This window comes from Bos indicus, chromosome 11 (assembly GCF_029378745.1).
Source record: "Bos indicus isolate NIAB-ARS_2022 breed Sahiwal x Tharparkar chromosome 11, NIAB-ARS_B.indTharparkar_mat_pri_1.0, whole genome shotgun sequence".
Lineage (NCBI taxonomy): Eukaryota > Metazoa > Chordata > Mammalia > Artiodactyla > Bovidae > Bos > Bos indicus.
The window spans coordinates 78,306,299-78,330,572 of NC_091770.1; the positions used below are offsets into that span (position 1 = coordinate 78,306,299).

General features: G+C 36.6%; 1 protein-coding gene across 10 annotated transcripts in view; it reads left to right on the top strand.

Annotated features, from left to right (window-relative positions):
• The window catches only part of PUM2 (pumilio RNA binding family member 2), a 116,517-nt gene that overhangs the window by 6,725 nt on the left and 85,518 nt on the right, over nt 1-24,274 (top strand). For 7 of the 10 annotated variants that reach the window (XM_019970648.2, XM_070799096.1, XM_019970647.2 and 4 more), the window contains exon 2: nt 19,167-19,235. In XM_019970648.2, the coding sequence (XP_019826207.2) occupies nt 19,185-19,235 (51 nt within the window). In that variant the 5' untranslated portion in view covers nt 19,167-19,184. Of the gene's footprint in view, nt 1-16,185; nt 16,205-19,166; nt 19,236-20,148; nt 20,274-21,142; nt 21,214-24,274 lie in introns of those variants that run through there. The other 3 variants (XM_019970651.2, XM_070799097.1, XM_019970657.2) reach the window with 3 other exon arrangements.

Here is a 24,274-nt window from a genome sequence, read left to right on the forward strand (position 1 = left end):
AATGGATTCCAGAATGACCATCTGCTAAGCTTGCAAAAGAACAAATGGGTGCTGGGGAGCAGCGAGTTCTAAGTGTATTGGACAAGGAATCTCTTACTTTAAAGAATGCTGTGCGTTGGTGATTAAGAAACACACTTTGGAAAATTTTTGTCTGAAGAAGAAAATCTTTTAAAAGTTGCACTAAAATCTGCTGCTTAAAATGGTTTTTCCTTTTCCAGTTGTCTCATACCATGAATTCAAATGATTTCCTTTAATTCTCTGTTACAACCTAATTAAGATTTTTTGAGTTATTTCCACTTGGTGCTATGTCGCTTCTAATTGATAATGTGTAACAATTGAAAATTTCTAGATCACCATTAGAGACAGGTCTTCATTTGTTGGGCATTCAACCTAGTACTAAAATGAATTGAAAATAGCACAAGATTGCTTGTTCTCTGTTTTGTGATAAAGTTTCTAAACTGTAATAGATTTAAACTGTATTAATATAGAACCTATTTTTTAAAAACAATTTATTTCGCTAACAAGCCTTAGAACACAGAAATACAAAAGCATGAAGCCAGCAGTACCCAGTCTCCTACCAAACTTGGGTGTTTATTTTTTCATACTCCACACAAACATATACATTGCCCCTCTTTTGTTAAAACTTGGATCAGATTACACACCTCAGGCAACTTGGTGTTTTTATTTAATATTATGGATATTTTATTAGTACATGTAACTTTAATTTTAATCTGTAATAGTGCATGACTTTTTATTTTTGCTAACCCATTTTTTTTGTTTGTTTAGGTTTTATTTTTGAACTACTGCAAGCAAATGTTGCAGTAAATAACCATTATTCAGTTCATCCTTTTATGTTGTTTGTGTAAGTTAAATTACCAGAAGAGAAATAACTGTGTCAAAGGATTATATATTGATTCTCAAACACACAAAAAATATATTCACTCATTATGATGAGTTAATACACTAGAGAGGACTTATATTGCAATTTTACATGCTATCTAGTCTCCTCCATAACCTTATGAGGGAAACATTGTTACTCTCATTTGCAAATGGGGAAAGAGAAACAGTTCAAGTGCTTTGAGTTCATTTAGCTACTTAGAGGCAAACATGGTGCCATATTCTAGATCTTTTAGTTCTGGTTTCTGTTTCTGTTATGCCATGATGAATGATACAAAACTTTTAGTTGGAAAATCATTAGGGTCCTTGTGAATAAACCCTTGTACAAAAAAGATCTTCATGACCCAGATAATCACGATGGTGTGATCACTCACCTAGAGCCGGACATCCTGGAATATGAAGTCAAGTGGGTCTTAGGAAGCATCACTATGAACAAAGCTAGTGGAGGTGATGGAATTCTAGTTGAGCTATTTCAAATCCTGAAAGATGATGCTGTGAAAGTGCTGCACTCAATATGCCAGCAAATTTGGAAAACTCAGCAGTGACCACAGGACTGGAAAAGGTCAGTTTTCATTCCAATCCCAAAGAAAGGCAATGCCAAAGAATTCTCAAACTACCACACAGTTGCACTCATCTCATACGCTAGTAAAGTAATGCTCAAAATTCTCCAAGCCAGGCTTCAGCAATACGTGAACCATGAACTTCCAGGTGTTCAAGCTGGTTTTAGAAAAGGCAGAGGAGCAAGAGATCAAATGGCCAACATCTGCTGGATCATCGAAAAAGCAAGAGAGTTCCATAAAAACATCTATTTCTGCTTTATTGACTGTGCCAAAGCCTTTGACTGAGTGGAGCACAATAAACTGTGGAAAATTCTGAAAGAGATGGGAATACCAGACCACCTGACCTGCCTCTTGAGAAACCTGTATGCAGGTCAGGAAGCAACAGTTAGAACTGGACATGGAACAACAGACTGATTCCAGATAGGAAAAGGAGTACATCAAGGCTGTATATTGTCATCCTGCTTATTTAACTATGCAGAGTACATCGTGAGAAACGCTGGGCTGGATGAAGCACAAGCTGGAATCAAGATTGCTGGGAGAAATATCAATAACCTCAGATACGCAAGTGACACCGCTCTTAAGGCAGAAAGTGAAGAGGAACTAAAAAGCCTCTTGATGAAAGTGAAAGAGGAGAATAAAAAGTTGGCTTAAAGCTCAACATTCAGAAAACTAAGATCATGGCATCCAGTCCCATCACTTCATGGGAAATAGATGGGGAAACAGTGGCAGACTTTATTTTTCTGGGCTCCAAAATCACTGCAGATGGTGATTGCAGCCATGAAACTAAAAGACGCTTACTCCTTGGAAGGAAAGTTATGACCAACCTAGACAGCATGTTAAAAAGCAGAGACATTACTTTATCAACAAAGGTTCGTCCAGTGATCGTGTATGGATGCTAGAGTTGGACTATTAAGAAAGCTGAGCGCCAAAGAATTGACGCTTTTGAACTGTGGTGTTGGAGAAGACTCTTGAGAAACCCTTGGACTGCAAGGAGATCCAGCCAGTCCATCCTAAAGGAGATTAGTCCTGGATGTTCATTGGTAGGACTGATGTTGAAGCTGAAACTCCAGTCTTTGGCCACCTGATGCAAAGAGCTGACTCATTTGAAAAGACCCTGATGCTGGGAAAGATTGTGGGCAGGAGGAGAAGGGGACGACAGAGGATGAGATGGTTGGATGGCATCACCGACTCGATGGACGTGAGTTTGAGTAAACTCTGGGAGTTGGTGATGGACAGGGAGGCCTGACGTGCTGCGGTTCATGGGGTCGCAGAGAGTAGGAGACAACTAAACTGAACTGATACTGATACAGGTGGTTTGGTATGTATTAGGGTCTCAACCATATCTGCAAAGGCAAGCATTACTTGGAGAGTAGAAGGAAAGAAAGAAAGAAAGTGAAGTTGCTCAGTCGTGTCCGACTCTTTGCGACCCCGAGGACTGTAGACTACCAGGCTCTTCCATCCTTGGAATTCTCCAGGCAAGAATATTGGAGTGGGTTGCCATATCCTTCTCCAGGGGATCTTCCCAACCCAGAGATCAAACCCGGGTCTCCGCGTTGCAGGCAGACGCTTTACCCTCTGAGCCACCAGGAAAGCCCCGCCAAATCTATGCCTGTCTCCCTTCTAGGACTAATTCAGATAAGTCTTAGGTGGGATGTGTTTTTAATTTTCGAACCTTTTATCTAGATTCTCATGCACTATGCGGATTTGATAATCAGTGACCTTAACATTGAGATGCTCATATCCCTGAGGGGTACATGACGAATTTTCAAAATGTTAGCACGTTTAGTTTTCTGAGGGTCAGTTAACAGGTCCTTGCTGTATGTACTGATAAAAGCACATCTTTGACCCTAGGTCTTCATGTGGTGTATTTTACCCCAGGTGGGCTTCCCTGGTGGTTCAGATGGTAAAGAATCTTGCCTGCAGTGCAGGAGACCTGGGTTTGATCCATGGGTTGGGAAGATCCCCTGGAGAAGGGAATGGCAGCCCACTCCAGTATTCTTGCCTGAAGAATCCCATGGACAGAGGAGCCTGGTGGGCTACAGTCCATGGGATCGCAAACAGTAGGACACAAGTGAAAGATTAACACCCCAGGTAATTAAGCCTTTGAGACTCCAAACTTAGAGGTAGCTTCCTGTAGTGATTAACCTTATTGATTCACATTGATGATAGAATGAGATAATAGCCAAGAACTGGAGTGTTTTGACTTTCTTTGGGAATTTCTGAATTAGATCAATGATAGTCTTGAGTGGTAGGAGTAATTGTGATTTTTTTTTAAGCCAGTTCCCTTCTTCTTCCCTAACCTTTTGTCAAAGAATACTTACAAAGAACAATACTGTGAAATGTTTTGAAAACTAGAAATATGTAAATAAGACTGTAAAATATGTTGAATTTAAATGTATGGATTTTTTTGCTCCATTTTTTTGAACACTTTGGAGGAGTATATGGAAGAATTAGGGTAAAAATAAGTGCTAACCACAAGTACAATTCCTTTAAATCAGATGATAGAATATTTAGATTTACAAATTGGATTCCTTTTTTTTTTTTAACCCAAAATGTTGTGAAAGTGTGTCTAGAGGTAATTGCTATAGTAGGTATGGTTATACATGTAAATTGCATCATAACATCTTTAAAACCCTTAGAAGTTTACAGATAAGGGGCAGGATTGAACTTGGGCCCCAGAGCAGTGAAAACACCAAGTCATAACCATTGGTTCTTCAGGGAATTATGGAGAATATTTTCTTTTAAGTGATGCTTAATTTACTGAAAAGCTGTTTTTCTGTTATGTTTCTTTATAACTCATGATACCTTTTTCATGTATAGATGTATGTATATTTGAGTTCTACCATATAAAAACCATTGATTTCCAAGCTAACTTGCCTAGTGATTTTTAATATGTATATATTTTAAACATTTTTAAAATATAGGTATGCAAAGAGTATAGAACTATAAAATACAAATCATGCATATCTCTTTCCTGACATGACCACTATTAGCGGTTGTATCGCTCTATTTGCCATGTATACACGCGTATGCGTGTGTGCTGCTTTTACAGAAGTGGAATGATAGAATCACTGGTTTTTACCTTCCTCACTGGTTTTTACCTTCCCTTTTCACTTAATAGTCTAAAATTTTTTCATGTATGCATAAATATACCCATCTCATGCTTTTAATGGGTGTATAGTTGATAATTTTATCATTTGCTTTCCCTCCTTTTAAAGTATTTAGGATCCTTTTGCTCTCTCCCTCATGACTGTTAACATTTCACACAACACTGGCACAACCAGAACAGTATGCAAAATTTTGGTACATAATTCTGATGAGGTTTTAAATTCTCAGGGATAAGATGATATTAATATATTGAAAAACACAAATTAAATGTTGGGAGAATTGAGAAAAAGATTATTTGGAGGAGGTTTTAATGGAGAAAGTGGCATTTGAGCCAGACAAATCCAAAGAGGTTTGTAGGATTTGCACATGAAGAGATAAGATGACAGAGCTGTCCAAGGGACTGGAATAGTTCAACAAAAGGAAAGTTGGGGAAGAGAGTGATGGTTTATGCTTGGTTGGTGTGGAAAATAGCATGGAGCATTTGGAGTCTTTATATTATTAAATCCTCTGCCATTTTAGTAGCTTTGTCTACTAGGATAGGGAAGTTGAGCACAGTTTCCTTGTTTGTAATTAATATAATACCTACTTTGCTGCAATGCAGTGAGAATTAAATATAACATGCCTACTATGATCACTGGCATAAAATCAAGTGCTCAGTAAATTCTGTTTTCTCTTTAAGGGATGGTGTCTGATAGAAATTAGTCCAGAGAGGTTTATACTCATTTGGAAATAGTTCTTTGTTGTTGTTGTTTTTAATTTCATATACTCCTTGTCAAAACTACGATTGAGGAAATAGGTGATATTAGGTTTAAACAACAGCTTGGATCATAAGTCAGTTAACCTTGTAGAATGTAACCCCCTTTACAAGCTGCAGTTGATAAATGTTTTGTTTCAAGGTGTGTGGGAGGGTGTCCAAAACTTGCCTATCCCTCAGAGCCCAGCTTAAATACTTAACAAGGCTGCTGGTCATATTGTTAATCTTGTTAAACTTACTATGGAAATTTTCAAACTCAAGTAAAATAGTATAGTATACCTTGGACTACTAGATCATCCATGTTCAACATTGTATGAAATCTTTATACCTGTATTTTACTTTTTTTAAGTATTTCAAAGGAAATCCCGGACAATAGCTAGTTTAAGCATAAATTCTCATGCTTATGAGAACTTAGTAAAAAATACAATCTTACTATTATTACTGCTAACAAAATTCCTTAATACCATCTAATACCCATTCTATATCTAGATTTCTCTGATTTTCTCAGAAGTCTTTTTTTATAGTTGGTTTGTTAGAATCAGGATTCAAGCAAGGTTTATACAATATATTTGACTTTTAAACCTGTAGTTTATATAATAGTCCTTCCTCTCCCCTCCTTATAACAAAATTTCATAGATAGTGAAATGAGGTGAATTTTTTTCTTTTTTCTGTATTCTGGATTGGGCAGTTATGTCCTTGTGTTATTTATTGATTTTACGTGTTCTCTTTCTCGTATTCTAATAAATCAGTATTTAGATCTAGCAGCTTTCTTAGATTGATGTTTACGGATTAACTTTTTTTTAAAAAAGCACTTTTCTTCATTCGTGGTGGTGCTGTTTCTTATTACATATATCATGAGGCATATAAATGCTTGTTCCACTTTCAGAATTTATATTATATATAAAAATGTTAACTTAGAAATACTGCTTTTTGAGGGCACTCATGTAATAATTTACATTGGATATTTCACATGTATCTTGGACTGATTAGAACCACTTTGAGTTATCTAATAGTTATCTTCATTTTCCATCTAAGTTATGTGACCTACTGCTCTCAGGTGATATGTAAAAGTATCAAGAACTAGCACTGAGGTTGTTTTAGTGTGTAGTTTTTCTCTGAGCAGTATTCTGTTTTTTGGAAAGAAATTTCAATAATCAGTGTTTTATTTCTTAACCAACGGAGAGAATGCCTTGTAATATAAGAGACTTTGTAAGGGCTATATATAGTGATTCTCCTTTGGGAGAATTCTAAGGAAAAAATACCTCGCCCTACAGCTGCAAGTATGTAAGTATGTATTTATCCCCCCATTGTGTCTCCTTGAGAGTATATCTGAGATTGCGCCTCAAAGGGCTAAAAGTATTCTTGCACATAAATATTTGGTAAATTTTTATTTAATGTCTTAATGCTTGTGCTGGGACAATCTTAATTTCTAATCTTAGAAGATTTAAGCTAGGGTCTTTGAAGATATCTAGTTTCTGGGAGTCTGTATATTGATAAGGGGCTTCCCTGGTGGCTCAGAGGTTAAAGCATCTGCCTGCAATGCGGGAGACCTAGGTTCAATCCCTGGGTTGGAAAGATCCCCTGGAGAAGGAAATGGCAACCCACTCCAGTATTCTTGCCTGGAAAATCCCATGGACAGAGGAGCCTGATGGGCTATACTCCACGGGGTAGCAAAGAGTCAGACACGACTGAGCGGGCCAGGTTTTATTCAGAAGGTAAAATTTGACTTTTCCTTAATATTGTTGAGTCAGTTATACAGTACTGTTCTTAATGGTAGTAAAACAAGTATGTCATTCCCCCATGAAGTACATGGACAAATGAGTAGCATATATCAAAAAAAATTTGTGGCTCTTGGTTCAGCCACCACCTAAGTGACTTGTTTAACACCACTAGAAAAGTGTGTGGTTCAGTTTGTTCCCCCAGATAAATAACAAATGACTAGATGTTGATGGTGATTCCTAGAGACTTCAAATGTTAAGTTGGTGAAAGCTAATAGTCTACCAGAAATAAACACAAACCTGGATTTAGTTTACCTTTGTCATATGGATAAGAAGAGGCATTGCTAAACATTAATTTTGTTGGAAAATTTGCAAAAGTGATTTCCTGTGCTGAAGAGACTAAGGTATTAAGGACTTTAGTACCTATTTTCAATGCTCAGAAGCTCAGTCGTGTCCGACTCTTTGTGACTTCATGAACTGTATAGTCCACCAGGCTTTTCTGTCCATGGGATTCTCCAGGCAAGAATACTGGAGTGGGCTGCCATTTCTTTCTCCCCTGTTTTCACTGGATACTACTAATTAATGCTAAATGATTATGTTTGTTAAAATCAGTCCAAGGAGTTTGACTACTATAGGAATATTTTATTAGCAGCTTAAGTTACTCTTTGTGTATATTGACTTATGTCAATCAATTAAGTTTTCATGTACTTTGTTCTTGTAGTTGGTTCTTGGGGTAGCAACAGCCTCTCTGTATTAGAGGACCAATTTGGAGAAGTAGTGCCAATGGGAAGTTGCACTCATTTTATGCGGTAAATGTTTTCTGCTGCTGCTGAGTCGCATCAGTCGTGTCCAACTCTGTGCAACCCCATAGACAGCAGCCCACTACGCTCCACCGTCCCTGGGATTCTCCAGGCAAGAACACTGGAGTGGGTTGCCATTTCCTTCTCCAATGCATGAAAGTGAAAAGTGAAAGTGAAGTCGCTCAGTCATGTTCGACCCTCAGCGACCCATGGACTGCAGCCTTCCAGGCTCCTCCATCCATGGGATTTTCCAGGCAAGAGTACTGGAGTGGGGTGCCATTGCCTTCTCCAGGTAAATGTTTTCAGTTGTACATAAAGTCTGAGGAAGAGCCTTGTTCATGTCTGTTAAAATGAACATTGTGCATAAATGAAGGCACGTATAAACAGTCACTATCCAGCTATTAGATGATTTCATGATCTGAATTTTGGGCTTCCCAAATGGTGCTTTATTTTTTGGGCTCCAAAATCCCTACAGATGGTGACTGCAGCCATGAAATCAAAAGACACTTGCTCCTTGGAAGAAAAGTTATGACCAACCTAGACAGCATATTAAAAAGCAAAGACATTACTTTGTCAACAAAGGTCCATCTAGTCAAGGCTATGGTTTTTCCAGTAGTCACGTATAGATGTGAAAGTTGGACTATAAAGAAAGCTGAGCAGAGAGGAATTGATGCTTTTGAACTGTGGTGTTGGAGAAGACTCTTGAGAGTCCCTTGGACTGCAAGGAGATCCAGCCAGTCCATCCTAAAGGAAATCAGTCCTGAGTATTTATTGGAAGAACTGATGTTGAAGCTGAAACTCCAACACTTTGGCCACCTGATGTGAAGAAGTGACTCATTGGAAAATACCCTAATGCTGGGAAAGATTGAAGGTGGGAGGAGAAGGGGACAACAGAGTATGAGCTGGCTGGATGGCATCACTGACTCAATGGACATGAGTTTGAGTAAACTCTGGGAGTTGGTGATAGACCAACTGCAGCCTGGCGTGCTGCCGTCACTGGGGTCGCAGAGTTGGACATGACTGAACTCAGGTGGCACTAGTGATAGAGAACCTGCCTGCCAGTGCAGGATATAGAAGAGATGTGGGTTAGATTCCTGGGTCAGGAAAATCCCCTGGAGAAGGGCATGGCAACCCACTCCAGTATTGTTGCCTGGAGAATCACATGGACAGAGGAGCCTGGAAGGCTGCAGTCCATGGGGTCACAGAGTCAGACACGACTGAAGCGATTTAGCATGCATGATCTGCATGCATGCTAAATTTACATTTCCTAAAATGATCTTTTCATTGAATATATATTGAGCATTTTGGTGGCTAAGATAGTTCATCACCCCTTTAATTGCAGAGTTTAATAACTACTATGGTTTTAAAATAGAACTAATTATACTGCTGTGAAAATGTGATTAGTATTATGTGCTGGTGCTTTAATACCTTTTATTGTAGCTCTAAATGGTTTTTGCCCCCCAGCTATTTTTTATGGTGTGCTCAGTCTCTCAGTTGACTCTTTGTGACCCTGTGTACTGTAGCCCACCAGGTTCTCTGTTCATGGAATTTTCCAGGCAGGGATACTGGAGTGGGTTGCCATTTCCTATTCCAGTTTTTTATGGTAGGCATATGGTAAGGAATTGGATCAGATGTTCCCTGAGAAAATAATGTATATTCTTGGTTCATTATGCAGACTATTTGTAAACTTTGGTTTATGCATTAGTACATACGAAAACTCAAAAAATTTAACCAAGTTGTTATTTATGGTACTTTATCTGTTTTTCTTACATAATTAGTAATAATGCTGTCCACAGAAAAATTAGCTAAAACTGTTCACTTTTAAAACCTAATAAGGCACTCTTTTGTGACAGTTGTGTTAAAGACTCATAACCTCAAACATTATAGCTTTTTAGTTCATATTTACCTCAAGATTATACCGTCTTGGCCATAGATAAGTTTCTATTATGTATTAGATAAGTTTCTATTATATATTTTCTGTATTAGCAAATTGTAATTGTTTAAGGAAATAAGCTTCATGGCTTAATGCAAGCCAGAAAAATTGAAAACAGACTTTACACCCCCAAGCAGTATAGTGTGTGCCATAATTTTTGGATACATTTTCCTGAAGGGAACATAGTTCAGTGTTATTTAACTGAGAGCCTGCTACTTCATTGCTTGTTGGAAGAAATCGGTTGTTTGCTTTCTCCCTTACATCTAACCATGCAGGGGAGAGTTGTTACATTATATCCAGATTGTTTTCCCTTGCCCTCAGTTGATTTCCAGCAGACATAGTGGTTCGACATAACAGTTTGGTGTTTTGCAAAAATTTTAGTCCTCCTTAGTGGCATATGTATGACCCGCTGCTCCTGCAGCTTCATTTTAATATGACGTTTATTGCAGAAGAATTGAAACAGTGTTTATTTTCTTTCTGTCCCATTATTTTGCTCACTTTCTCATCCATTCTCTTTCTTATGATTGAAATAAATTACACCCTAAACTGAAAAGCTGAGCTTGAGTCTTGTTTTGTGGGTTTTGTTTTAAAGTCTTTTCCCTGTAACCTACCCACGTTATTGAAAGGAAATGATAACACCACCTACGTTTAAATGTAATCTGAAATCCTTATTCATTATTAAAATAAAAATGTTCATGGGGGTAGTATAAACGGAAAGGTTGAAAACAAAGCTCTGATGCTTAGATTTGGGTTTGCTCGAATTTGAGAGTGGATTATCTGCATTTGATGTTTTGTGGAGCAATCAAGAGTAAATGCAGTAGAGCCCAGGTCAGCAAAGCTTGGCCTACGTGTCAGATCTGGCCCAGCACCTGTTTTTGTTTGAACTGCTCTCTAGGATTGACTTTTAGAATTTTTAATTGTTGAGGGGAAAAAAAGAAATAAGATTTTGTGACACATCAAAAAATACGGTATTCAGACTTCACTGTTCATAAATAAAGTTTTATTAGGACACATCTGTGCTCATTCATTTTCTTATTGTCCATGGCTCCTTTTGTGCTACAAATGTATCTTGAGAAGCTGAGGGACCATATGACCTGTAAAGCCTAAAATGTATATATACTGTCCATCAGTTTCTTTACAGAAAAAATTAGTTGACTTCTGCACTAGGGCATGATTCACCACAAAAGTATGTGGATCCATAGAACTAAGAGACATCTCTCAGTCTAGAGTCTCTTTTAACTTATGACCTCATCTATTTGGACCATAGATGAAAACTTAGAAGTAAAAGTAAGTGAAAGGGGGACTTCGGTAAAGCTCTGATGCTTTTACTTCTGAGAAAATGTTAAGACTCTTCTTCCTATTTTTCCTTCTGAATAAAAGTCTTCTCTCATTTGTATATTGTACAGGCTTATTATAATAACATAAAAATAGATGGAACAAATTGTGCTCTGATCACTTAAGGACTGTACAGATATTGGTATATTTCCTTTTGCTCTTTCTTAACGTTGCTGCTATTAATATAAGCATGTCCTTACAAACTCAAATATTGTTAATAGCTACACAATACTTTATTTATACTTGTGTTTTATCACTTACTGTGAGACAGTTATGCAGTTTATACTTTCAGGATCTGTAAGCAACACTACTACAAACATTTTTCTACATAAAACCCTTTTATATTTAGGTTTTATTCTTCTGATTGATTTTCAAAGTAAGGGAGACTGGTTCAGGAGATAAGAACTTATATATATGATACCAAATTGCTTTCCTAAGAAAGCATTGAAACTTTAGAATATGTGTTTGTGTTTGTTAGAGGTAGTTTCCTTCTTAGAGCTTATTGACTCTTAAAAATCTGCCATAGTTATCTGAGGCTACAGTTTACTGCAGATTAAAGGCAACCTAAGTAGAAAGGTCAGAAGTAATATGTTCCAAGTCAAGTAGTATTGAACCTGAAAACAAGGCAGGAGGCTGAAATACTAACAGAAGGTTTCCTACCAGAGACACAAACATTGAGCAACCTAAGAATTTCAGAAATAGTATATATGATGCTTTTAATAATAACAACTAGTTACTTGTTGAGCACTTTTTATTGATCACTCACAAAACACTTGGATACATTTGATCTTCACAACAGATAAGATTTAGAGGTTAGGCAGAATTTAAGACTCAAAACTCTGTATTCTGAATCTAAATCACGTATTATTTGTACTCTACCACATCATCTTAGGAACTTCCCTGGTGGCTCAGCGGTAGAGAATCTGCCTGCAGTGCAGGAGCCTCAGGAGACACGGATTTGATCCCTGGGTCAGAAAGATCCCCTGGAGAAGGAAATGGCAACCTACTCCAGTATTCTTGCCTGGAGAATCCTACGGACAGAGGAGCCTGACCGGCTACAGTCCATGGGGTTGCAAAGAGTCGGACACGACTGAAGCCACTTAGTATGCACACACATTACCTTGCATGTAAAATTTATTCATAATGGTTTCTTCAGGATTGCAGAATAATGAATCCATTTTTATAACTATTTTCCTAAGTAACAAGAATCTTTATATTTTTTGGCCCTAGTGGAATAATTAATCTTAATAAGGACAGTCTGTTCTCACAGATAAGTAAGATGTCACATAGAAGTTTTTTTTTTTTTAAATACCTGTAATTGGTATGGTATTTGTGTATTGAGCCCAGACTTCAGGGCTTAATATCATTTAATGTATGTTCATAAATTGAATTATGAAGTCAGTTATATGGCTGCATTGTCAAATTGGTAGCATTTAAATGGAAGCATTTCTAAGAAATTAGAACACCTCTTTAGGTGATTGAAAATACTTGATTCCTGATAGTATGTTAGCAGTATCCCGAAGCTTTCAGATGATTGGCCATTAGGTTTGGGAAACAGTTAATGCTTGGAAGAAGTTGAGGCTGTAATGGGATGGGAGATCTGAAAATACAAGGTCTGTAAGATACATGGTATAGGAGAAAGTAAAATCACAGATGTAAAAAAGATTATAAAGAACACTGAGTTTAGGGCTGTATGGAGATCTTAAGAAGTACTTGCAAAAAAATAAAATGGACCCTTCCCCGATTTAGGAAATTTTAAAGAAACAATGGAAGTCAAAGATGGTTTGAGCAGACCATACTAGACATTACAGTGAATTGTTCACGGTTAGATGTAGAACTTTGATTGCATGACTGAGAAATGTAGGACACATTTGGCCTGAGATTCCCTTTACTTACAATTGGGGTCCCTCCAGAATACATTTATGAATGTACAGTTGTTCATCCGTATCTGCAGGGCATTGTTCCAGGGGCCTCCCTAGCCCAATACCAACGTCTGAAGATGCTCAAGTTCCTTATGCAAAGTGGTGTGGTATGTGCATATAATCTGGGTGCACACTGCTGCTGCTGCTAAGTCGCTTCAGTCGTGTCCGACTCTGTGTGACCCCATAGATGGCAGCCCACCAGGCTCCTCCATCCCTGGGATTCTTCAGGCAAGAACACTGGAGTGGGTTGCCATTTCCTTCTCCAACAGGGTGTACTTTAAATCATCTCTAGATTACTCATAGTATCTGTTACAATGTCAGCCTTATGTAAATAGGTGCCAGCCCTCAGGGAATTTGATTGTGGGAACTCTCTGAAATTTTTTTCATACTTTTGATCCCTGGTTGGTGAAACAAGCAGATGTGGATGGATATTGAGGGCCAGCTGTAGATGTTGAGTGATAAAAGAGTGCTTTGATCTCGAACTTCTGTTTTAAATCCATGTCATGATGGTATGGCTAGAGATATTTATTATAGTTAGGTATTGGATGTGCATGTAAATAGTTCATAAATCTAACTATTATGTTATCAAACCCATAATGAATTTTTTGCTTTAAGTGGGGGTATATATTTTGAAGAGATAAAGAGGAAAAAAAAAATAGTCCTTTGTACTTATTATGCACATACTTAGCATTTCTGGTGCTCTTCCTTCCTGATGATCTGAATTTCCCTTTAGCTTAAGAATTTTTAAAGGACTTTCTGAGGTGGAAATCTGTTTAGCAGGTTTTTTTCTTTTTAATCTATAAATGTCTTTTAAGCTTTATTCTTAAAGGATATTTTCACCAGATAAAAATTCTAGGTTAGCATTTTTTATTCTTTCAGCCCTCTAAAGTCTTATCCTTTTTATTCTGGTTTCCATTGCTTCTAGTGTGAAGTCAGTGGTCATTCATCATTTTTCCCCATTTTGTAATTTTTTTCTCTGTCTGCCTTCAGGATTTTCTCTTTGTTCATCACTTTTCAGTGCATAGGGGTGAGGTTTTGTTTTTGTTTTTCCTATTTATTTTGCGTGGAGTTCATTGAGCATCGTGAATTTGTAAATTTTGCTTTCATCAAATATAAGGGGATTTCTGGCCATTATTTCTTCAAATAATTTTTCAACCTCATTAATTATTTCTCTTTCCTTTTTTTCCCCTTGTCAGATTGGAAATCACTATTGATCTGTGTTCAAATTCACTTTTTATTTTCAACTTACTGTTAAGTGATCAACCATCAGTCCTAAAGGAAATGAACCCTGAATATTCATTGGAAGGACTGATGGTGAAGCTCCACTTCTTTAGCCACCTGATATGAAGAGCTGACTCACTGGAAAAGACCCTGATGGTGGGAACGGTTGAGGGCAGCAGGAGAAGGGGGTGACAGAAGATGAGATGGATAGCATGGTTGAATAGCATCACCAACTTAATGGACCTGAGTTTAAGCAAACTGTGGGAGATAGTGAAGGACAGGGAAGCCAGGCGTGCTGCAGTCCATGGGGTCAGGCAGTCAGAGACAACTTAGCAGCTGAACAACAGCAACTGTTGAGTGCAGGCAGTGAAATTTTTAAAAGATATTTTTCAGTTTTAGATGGTCCATTTGATATAGTTTTGCTTTTTTCTTTGTGCTGGAATTTATTTTTTCATTTATTAGTGTGTTTTTCCTTTCATCTTTGAGCACAGATTTATAATAGTTATTTTAAGATCTTTGCTAATTCTAACCTCTAGGTCATCTTGGGGTTGGTCTTTTATTAGTTGCCTTTTTCCTTAGTCAAGGTCACACGTTCCTGTTTTTCTATGTGTCTCGTAATTTTGGATTGTTTTAGTCTTTATGATTGTTTTTGTTCTCATGGAACTCAAACCCCAAATTTCCATAACTTCTGTGGACATCAGCAGCAGACATTTCTCCTTAGTCCTTTTATCCATAATTGGGCTGTTTGGAGTCAGCCCCACACAAATGCAGTTCAGGGATTGTTTAAACATCTGAGTTGAATTTATGCACAAAATTCAGTTCTAGACTATCCTCCAGTTTGTTATTTTCCATTGCCTTCAATTTGTTTTTATATTTTTTTCAGTTGTTGTTTATTTACTAAGTCGTGTCCAACTCTTGTGACCCCATGGACTATAGCCTGTCAGGCTCCTCTGTCTGTGGGATTTCCCAGGCAAGAATACTGGAGTGGATTACCCTTTTCCTTTTCCAGGAGATTTCTGACCCAGAGATTGAACCCACGTCTCCTGCATTGGCAGGTGGCTTCTTTACCACTGCCACTAGGAAAGCCCATTTTGTCCAGAGTTAAATGCAGGAGGTTTTGGCCTGATAGGAGCTACTCTTCCAATTACCAGAAAATGTGACTGATTTAAATTCTTTGAGGACAGTGATCATATTTTAATTCATTCTTTTCTCTGTAAAATCTTGCACATTGAATATGCCTAGTAAAAGCTTATTAATGGAAGGATGAATAAAGTTATCACTTTCTAAGAACTGTTAATGAATCCAGCTCTTCTACCAAGTTAAGAGAAAAGGATGGCTTATTTGCTATCCATATATCTTCCATATATCTTCTTTGATGTAATACCTATTTAGATCTTTTGCCCATTTTTTAATTGGGTTGTTTGTTCTCTTATTTTTCTTAAAGAGTTTTAAGTATATCTTGGACACAAATCCTGTATCTGATATGATTTGCAGATATTTTCCTCCTATTTGTAGTTTGTTTTTTCTTTCTCTTTATCAGCATCTTTTGTAGAACATTTTTTTTATTGCTGACATCAAGTTTTTAGACATAAGTTTTTCTTTTGTGGACTCTGCTTTTGATGTTGATCTAAAAACTCACTACCAAATGCAGGGTCACACAGCTTTGCTGTTTTCCTAGAAGTTTGATAATGTTAAGTGTTGCATTTAGGTGTATGATCCATTTTGAGTTAATTTTTATATCATGGTGTGTGTTGAAGTTCGTATTTTTTGCATATGGACATCCAGTTGTTCACGTACCATTTGATGGAACAATTGAAGAATTTTCTAATAGCTAACTTTTGAATGCTTACGTAACCAGACTTTTGTTTTATATTACCTAATTCACTTTTCACAGCGTGCCGTGTGGAAGCTGCTGCTGCTATTTTTCCATACAGAAATTGAGAAAAAATAATTTAGGTTAGTTGTTTAGAGTTACAGAACTACTACCTGTCAAAACTGTAATTTGAATCCAGTTCTCTCCCCTTCTAAGCCACATTAAGGAGAAGATTCATATGGTCAGAGTACAATTTAGAAAAATGGTAGCTTATCACATTTTGGAGATTAGATTGTAGGGTGGGAAGATAGAAGATTGCAAGAGATGGTGGTGGTCTGACCAACCAGACAACTGAAAATTAGATTTAAATAAGGTAGGAGGTTGACTTTAATGATTGGATATTGGTGTAAGAAAGGAAATAATTTATAAGTGTAGAATACAGAAGAGTAAGACTGGAATTTCCTATGGTACCTCCAGGGAATGGAAGAAAGGAAATATTTGGAAATACTGAAGAGGAGAGAGATTTGATTTATAAATACAAACTGGGAGTGAAGTCCTGTGGATATACCATTTAAGTATCAAAGCACTTAGAGTGGATGAGATTGCTTGGGCTAAAGAGTAGAATTCTGAGGAACACTGACATTTATGAGTTGAGTAGACAAATAGGAGTTTGTGAAGAAGCCTGAGGAGAAGTAACTAGACACATAAGAAAGTAAAAAGAATTGTAAGAGAATGCCTAACATCAGAATAGCCTTACAAGAAGAGAGGAAGTGCACTGTAATATCAAATACTGTGAAATTGTAAAGAGAGAGGACTGACTGGGAAAAATACTAAATAGGATTACATTGTAAGGCTCCAGAGTTTGAAGGCTGTGAATTTGTAGTGGCTTCAGTTTTGAATCGTTTTCTCCAGCGGTACTTAACATTAGCAGGCAAAGAGACTATGACTTAAGAACACATTGTCACATGAACAGTAAAAAGCAGTTTAAACTGTTAGAAATGGGAAAAGAAAAATATGCTGTAGTTTTAGTTTGAGGAGAAGGGACAAGAATTATTCTTGTTTTAAATTATGGTTGATTTACATTATTAGTTTCAGGTGTACAGCACAGTGATTGATTATGTTCATAAATTATACTCCATTGAAAGTTACTACAAGGTAACGACTAATTGCCTGTGCTGTACAGTATATCCTTGTTACTTATCTATTTTATACATAGTAGTTTGTATCTCTTAATCTTAGACCCCTAATTTGCATTCCCCCCTTTCCTTTGGTAACCAGTAGTTTGTATCTGTGAGCTTGTTTCTGCTTTGCATATATATTCATTTGTATTATTTTTAAAATTTCACTTATAAGTGATATCATGCAATACTTTCTGTGACTTACTTCACTAAGCATAATACTCTCAGCTTCATCCACATTACTGCAAATGGCAGTATTTTGTTCTTTTTATGATTGAGTAATAATCCATTGTGTGTAAACACCACATGTTTTTAATCCATTTATGTGTTGATAGGCATTTTGGTTGCTTCCATGTTTTGGCTATTGTAAACAGTGCTTCTATGAACATTGGGATACATGTATCTTTTCAAATTAGTATTTTCTAGTTAGATACCCAGGAGTGAAGTGTTTTGAGGAGCCAACATACTGTTTTCCTAGTGGCGGCTGTTTACGTTTCCACCAACAGTGTACAAGGCTTCCCTTTTCTCCACATCCTCTCCAACATTTGTTATTTGTAGATTTTTTGATGACAGCCATTCTGATAATTGTGAGGTGATAGTTCATTTTGATTTGCATTTTTCTAATAATTGGTGGTGTTGAGAATCTTTTCATGTGCCTGTTAACCACCTGTATTTCTTCTTTGGAAAAATGTCTATTCAGGTCTTCTGCCCATTATTTGATTTGAGGTGTAGGGGTTTTTTTTTTGTTTGCAGGGGGTGGGTTTTGGTGTTTTTTTTATGTGTGGTGTATGAGCTGTTTGTTTTGGATATTAACCCCTTGTCAGTCATATTATTTGCAAATATTTTTCTCCCATTCTGTTGGTTGTCTTCTCAGTCTGTCGATTTTCCTATACAAAAAGCTTTTAATTAGATCCCATTTGTTTATTTCTGCTTTTATTTTGTCTTAGGAGACAGATCCAAAAAATACTGCTGTGATTTATGTCAGAGTGTTCTGCCAGTGTTCTCTTCCAAGAGTTTTATGGTTTCAAGTCTTACATTTAGGTCTTTAATTCATTTTTAGCTCATTTTTTATGTGATATGAGATAATATTCTAACCTCAGTGTTTCATGTGTAACTAACTGTCCAGTTTTCCCAGCTTGTTAAAGATACTGTCTTCTTTCCATTGTATACTCTTGCCTCCTTTGTTGTAGATTAATTGGCTGTAAATGCATGGGTTTATTTCTGGGCTCTTTATTCTGTTCCATTGATCTCTGTTTTTATTTTTGTGCCATTTCCATGCTGTTTTGCTAATTGTAGGGAAAGGAATTGTTTTTAAGGGAACTTTTGAATATTAAAAAATATCAAAGCTGATTAATTTTTTATCATTGGTATAAGATCTACAAATAATTTTGAGAAATTTTGAAAACTGAAAAAAAGTAGTACAAAGTAATAATTTTGTAATAGGAACTACAACATTTTTTTAAAAAGAAGATAACTGTTGGGACTTCCCTGATGGTGCAGGGAAGATTCTGGGCTGGTTAAGACTCTGTGCTTCCACTGCAGGGGTTCAGGGTTCAATCCCTGATCTGGAAACTAAGATCCCACATGCCTCATGGCACAGCCACACACAAAAAAGATAACTGTATTGTAGTTCTTGAGCTCACTTTTTCTGTTCTTTACTTCCCATGTATTCCTTTGCTCAAGAAACTGGTAGCAATTCTTTTTGGCACCCAGAATAATCCAAGAACCCTTAAACCTCCTGGTTTTCCCACAAATTTTAGTGTTAATTGCTATGGTGCTCTATTTAGGAAAACCTATCTTTATAGAGAAGCGTATTCTTGTCCATCTCAGCTCATACTGTAACATCAGTAATAGCAGAATGTAATATAAAAATAGTTGATGCAGTCTAAGATTTTTTTTTTCTAATTTTGTTTTTGTTATTCAACAGGTTTGATCTGTGGATGAAATGAATCATGATTTTCAAGCTCTTGCATTAGAATCTCGGGGAATGGGAGAGGTAAATATTTATGAATACTAAGGATGTGTATCTCACTTTGAGTCTTTGAGCCATTGAAACTTGTTTATTAACTGTAAATCTTTTGAAAATAGTGGCGATATCTTCCAAATGATGTGGGCTTTTAAAATCTATAGTTGTGGAAATCTCGGCCTTTTTTTTTTTAACTTTTAGCAGTAATGTTAGTGGGATTATTGTGTCTAGTTGATTAGATTGACCCAGTTAGATAATGTTATATTTTAGTAATGGATTGTAATAACTTTGATCAGAAAAGAGTTCTCCTTGATCTGTGTCCTGCTGTTTTATATATGTATGCTATGTTTGCTTTAGCCACACTTAATTGTTCACTATTCTCTCACAAAAATTTCTCCTTGTTCATTGTTTGCTTAATAAACTTCTTATCCTCTGCAGGACTCTACTGAAAAAAGGCTCTTTATCTGTTTGCTATTTGCAGTAAAATTTATCACTTCATCTGACTTCTCATGGATCTTTATACATACTTTTATTATAATACTGGTTACAGTGTATTCATTTTATATTAGTCTTCTCTGTAGATTGTAGCTTTGAATGACTAGCACACAGTGAGCACTCCTAATACTTTCGATTTTATCAGTCCTGTTTTATGATTTTCTTTGGGGCATCCCATTTAACTTCATCATTACATAATTTAAGGCATCAAAAATACTTAGTTTTCCATATACCTAAATGACTATTTAGAAAACTTTAATTGATTATGAAAACCCTTGTCACATTTTTGAATTGTCATGTTCTGTAGTACTAACATCGTGTGGACTTTGATAATAGAAAATAACCATGAACAGACCTAAGATGTGTAATTAACCGCTTGCTCCTGGAGATTATTTTACTTTGGTAGACCTTCAATGAGACTCACTCCATCCAATGCTGTGCTCTTCAGATGCAGAAAAAGAGTCCAGTCACTCCTCTGGGCCACAAGAGGGCACCCTGCAGCTAGCTAACCCTCCCCTTCTTCAGAACAGCGTTTTCCAAAGAGTTTGTCATTTTCAGAGGACTGATTTAAGGGTGAGTTAAGGCGCTTAAGCATAAGTATTGCCAAAGTAAACTTGTTAGTCCAGTGCTTAAGGTAAAACTCTGGGCCCTAAGAAAATTTGAGAGAAGAAATAGTTTTTTAGTTAAAAGTAGACCTTGTAGCCTCACTGCAGTGCAGTGGCTGCTTAGGCCTTGTTTACACTCTGGGTAAACAAAAAGAAACAGTTCAAAGGGCTTTTGTTTTTTTTCTTGTTACTTGTTTTCTTTGGTCTTTAGAAAGTAGGATAACATATCTTAAAAGCAAGTTGAACAGTGTTTCAGCCTAGTCTGTAACAGACTTGAACTTACTTTTTTTTTTTAATGCCAAATAGAGTCACACCCTTACCTTAATTCTGTTTAGATCCTACACTTTACTTTCCAGATCTACATTGAGTATGTATTTACAAATTGACTTTTTTCCTCCCTTTCTAAGTAGTAGTTGATAAACCCAAAGACATTTTTGCAGTTTTAAAAAGGGGGTCATGATCAGAAGTAGTACAGAGAGTTCAGTTATTTGGGGGATAAGTGGAGGGGTATTTGAGGTTTCTGGGGAAAAGAGGCTGGGTTTTTAAATGATCTAAAGCTTAAATCCAGGCATTTCTTAGTGGAAATGTCAGATATACAGAATAAAAGTGGTTAGGGTTAGGCTGTCTGGTTTTTTGGCAGGTAGTTAGAAGGTCATGCTTCTGTGACCATCTAGTAAAAATGTGTTTTTTTTTAATAAGCTGTTATTCACTAATTAAGTTTTTTTCTTAACAGTTTACCAGCTAATTCTGTTACTCTAAGAGATAGTGAGAAACCTTTTGAGGTTTCTGTCTGGGTTCCCTCTCCCACAAGCCTTTCTATCTTTCCTCATCTCACAGGCAGCAGGGAACCTTCTGGGATTTCCTTCTTTGTCTGTCTCTCTCTCACCAGTCTTCTCCTTTCCTGACAGGTGAGGCTTATTGTTTTATGCCAGAATTCATTCATTGTAATGAACTAAAAGCAGGCTTGAGTTTTCTAGAATTGCTTATTTATTTTTTCAATGCAAAATCCTTTTCTAATATATTGCCCTATCTTGACTTTTTTTTTTAAATAAAGCTTTACTTATTTATTATGTCTTAAGTTGTAAATCTAATGTACAGAGCACTGCATTGCATATAGGGTTATTTCCAAATGTATTGGGTTATGTAGATCATGATAGCTTTTACTGACTCATCATCAGAAGGACAGTTTCTTCTGGTTGTTCATCCAAAATAGGAATAGCTTTGTAATCATCCATTCATAAACTCATCCTTTCCAGTTTTTTCCATAGCACATTTTTGCCAGAAAGCCCCAATTTGTATTATGTCACATGGCTTAAAAAGAGCAAAGCTAACCCATAGGAGGTTGACCTCATTTTCATTAGTATGTTGTTTTAAAACTATACTGCTGCTGCTACTGCTAAGTCGCTTCAGTCATGTCCGACTCTGTACGACCCCATAGATGGCAGCCCACCAGGCTCCCCTGTCCCTGGGATTCTCCAGGCAAGAACACTGGAGTGGGTTGCCATTTCCTTCTCCAATGCAGGAAGGTGAAAAGTAAAAGTGAGACACATACCTACCTATTTTTATATATAAAAATTAACAGGAATTCAGTGTGTGAGTGAGTATATGTACATAGACTTTTAAATAAGAAAAAGGCTCCTGCCTGAAATTCTTTAGGGAACCCAAAATTTAACTTTAAATCATTGAGTTAATGTGTTTTTGGGAAGTATTTCATAGCTTAGTATGGCAAAACTCTCTCCTTTCTTTTCTGACACAGTAATATTTAAAGAAAATATTAAAGAAAATTTGTGTAGTTAGATCCCAGGTAGTATGGTGAAGTGGAAAACATATCGGAGAGAAGATTAAGGAGACTTCCGTTTTCTCTCAGGTCTATCACTAGTGCTATATGACCTTGAGAAAGATTGACTCTTTGAAGGTAGTAATAAGAATAGTACTTGTATGAGTCACATATGTCTCTCAAATGCTCTGATCTGAGATGTTAGGGATAACTGGAGTGGAAACCAGCTGATTATGCTATGCTAAGTCGCTTCAGTCGTGTCCAACTCTGTGCGACCCCATAGACGGCAGCCCACCAGGCTCCGCCATCCCTGGGATCCTCCAGGCAAGAATACCAGAGTGGGTTGCCATTTCCTTCTCCAGGGCATGAAAGTGAAAGTGAAGTTGCTCAGTCGTGTCCGACTCCTAGCGACCCCATGGACTGCAGCCCACCAGGCTCCTCTGTCCATGGGATTTGCCCGGCAAGAGTACTGGAATGGGTTGCCATTGCCTTCTCCGAGCTGATTATAGTTATGTCTGTAAATTCCTATCTTAGCCATTCTGTCTTGAACTTTATCCACTCTAATGAATATCTACATTATATGGTCTGAATATCATGATAATATCTGAAGCTTTTATTTTTTTCATTATGGTTATTGTGGCCTAATAACTGGATATTTTTAGAATACTGATAAATTAGACTACTATTGGAAAGAAACGTCTTCTGTGGTAGTTAAGTGTAAAAATATGGGCTTTGTAATTAAGCAGTTATGGATTCAACTCCTAATGCTGCCTAACTAGCTATACATGTATGTAATATTATATGTAATCTTGGATAGTTTACTTAATCTCTGATTCTGTGTCCTTATGCAAAATATAACTATTAGGCAACTGTTTTATAAGTGTAGTTTCATGGTCCCCCTAGGATACTCAAACTAAAAAAGAAGGCAAACAGCTATAGACAAGATATTTGTAATGAATGTTATTATAATCATTTAAAATAATCAGCCAGTTAAATGTTACTGGACAGCATGTTATTCATGTTTGGTAATATTAAGATTCATACTTTTGGTCGTGAAGATATTTACTACTTATTTTGGCATATGCTCAATGCTGTTCTAAATAGTTTATTTGTGTTCTTGTATTGTAACCTCATAGAAACTCTAAAACAGTAGCTTTATTATTATCCTTACCTTTCAGATGAAGAAACTGAGGCTGAGTTAATTATCTGGCCCAGTACAATGTAATAATGTTTTAACAACAGATTGAAGTCTTGAGTGCCTTGACTGTTTACAGTACTGCTTCCCATTGGAAGTGATGACATCTAATAATATTTGCTGTGATATTAAGAGGTATTGAGAATGTAAAAGATTTGAGAGTAGTGTGATTTGAAAACATTAAGTATCGATATCTTTTATTAACAGAGAGGACTAAAGTCTGGAAAAGCACCATTCTGCAGTTCTAGAGGACTCCCTTGTGGCTTTTGTTTTCTACATGCCTAATTGTTAGCATCTGTACCTTGTATTAACTTGCATTGTAAATAGAGTCACCTTATATCCTGATTTGTTCAGACAGTCCAGATACATGTTTTCATGGCATAATTGTTATTAGTACTCTCTTTCTCAAACTGTCCCAGTTTGGATGTTATATGAACACTATAATGTAGACATAAAGCCCTGAAGTTCTCTTAATTTTTAGAATTATGTTAATTTTTTTGGTTTGGTGATTTTACCTGACAATTTGTATTAGAAAAATCTAACGTGTAAGTGTAACTCATAATAAAAATTCTAGCAAGAATTTTATTTATTACTTATTTTGAAGTAGTATAGTAGTTTACTAGAGTGTTGACTGATTTCTTTGGAGATGAAAAGGGCAAGGCATAAGTGCTTCTTTAAAGAAAGAACTAATGAAATGGTGGATAGTGGGGATTTGAATCTGTATGTCCACCTAATCATTTCTGAGTTGGAAGGACAGGGGAGTATTTTCTTGACAAGAAATACCAAGTTGTTTGACCTTGGTTTAGAGCTTTTGCGAATTAGGGAAGTAACATGAAGCAGTATTAGATAATGTATTTTACAGATCTTCAAGATCTCTTAGCCTTTTCTGTAATGTGCTTTCCCATTTCTGCTACAGTAAAAGAGTCTCCAGGGGCAAAACACTTTTTATTGCTATTCCAACCACTGTACCCCTTAATTTTTTACTTTTTTTTTTTTT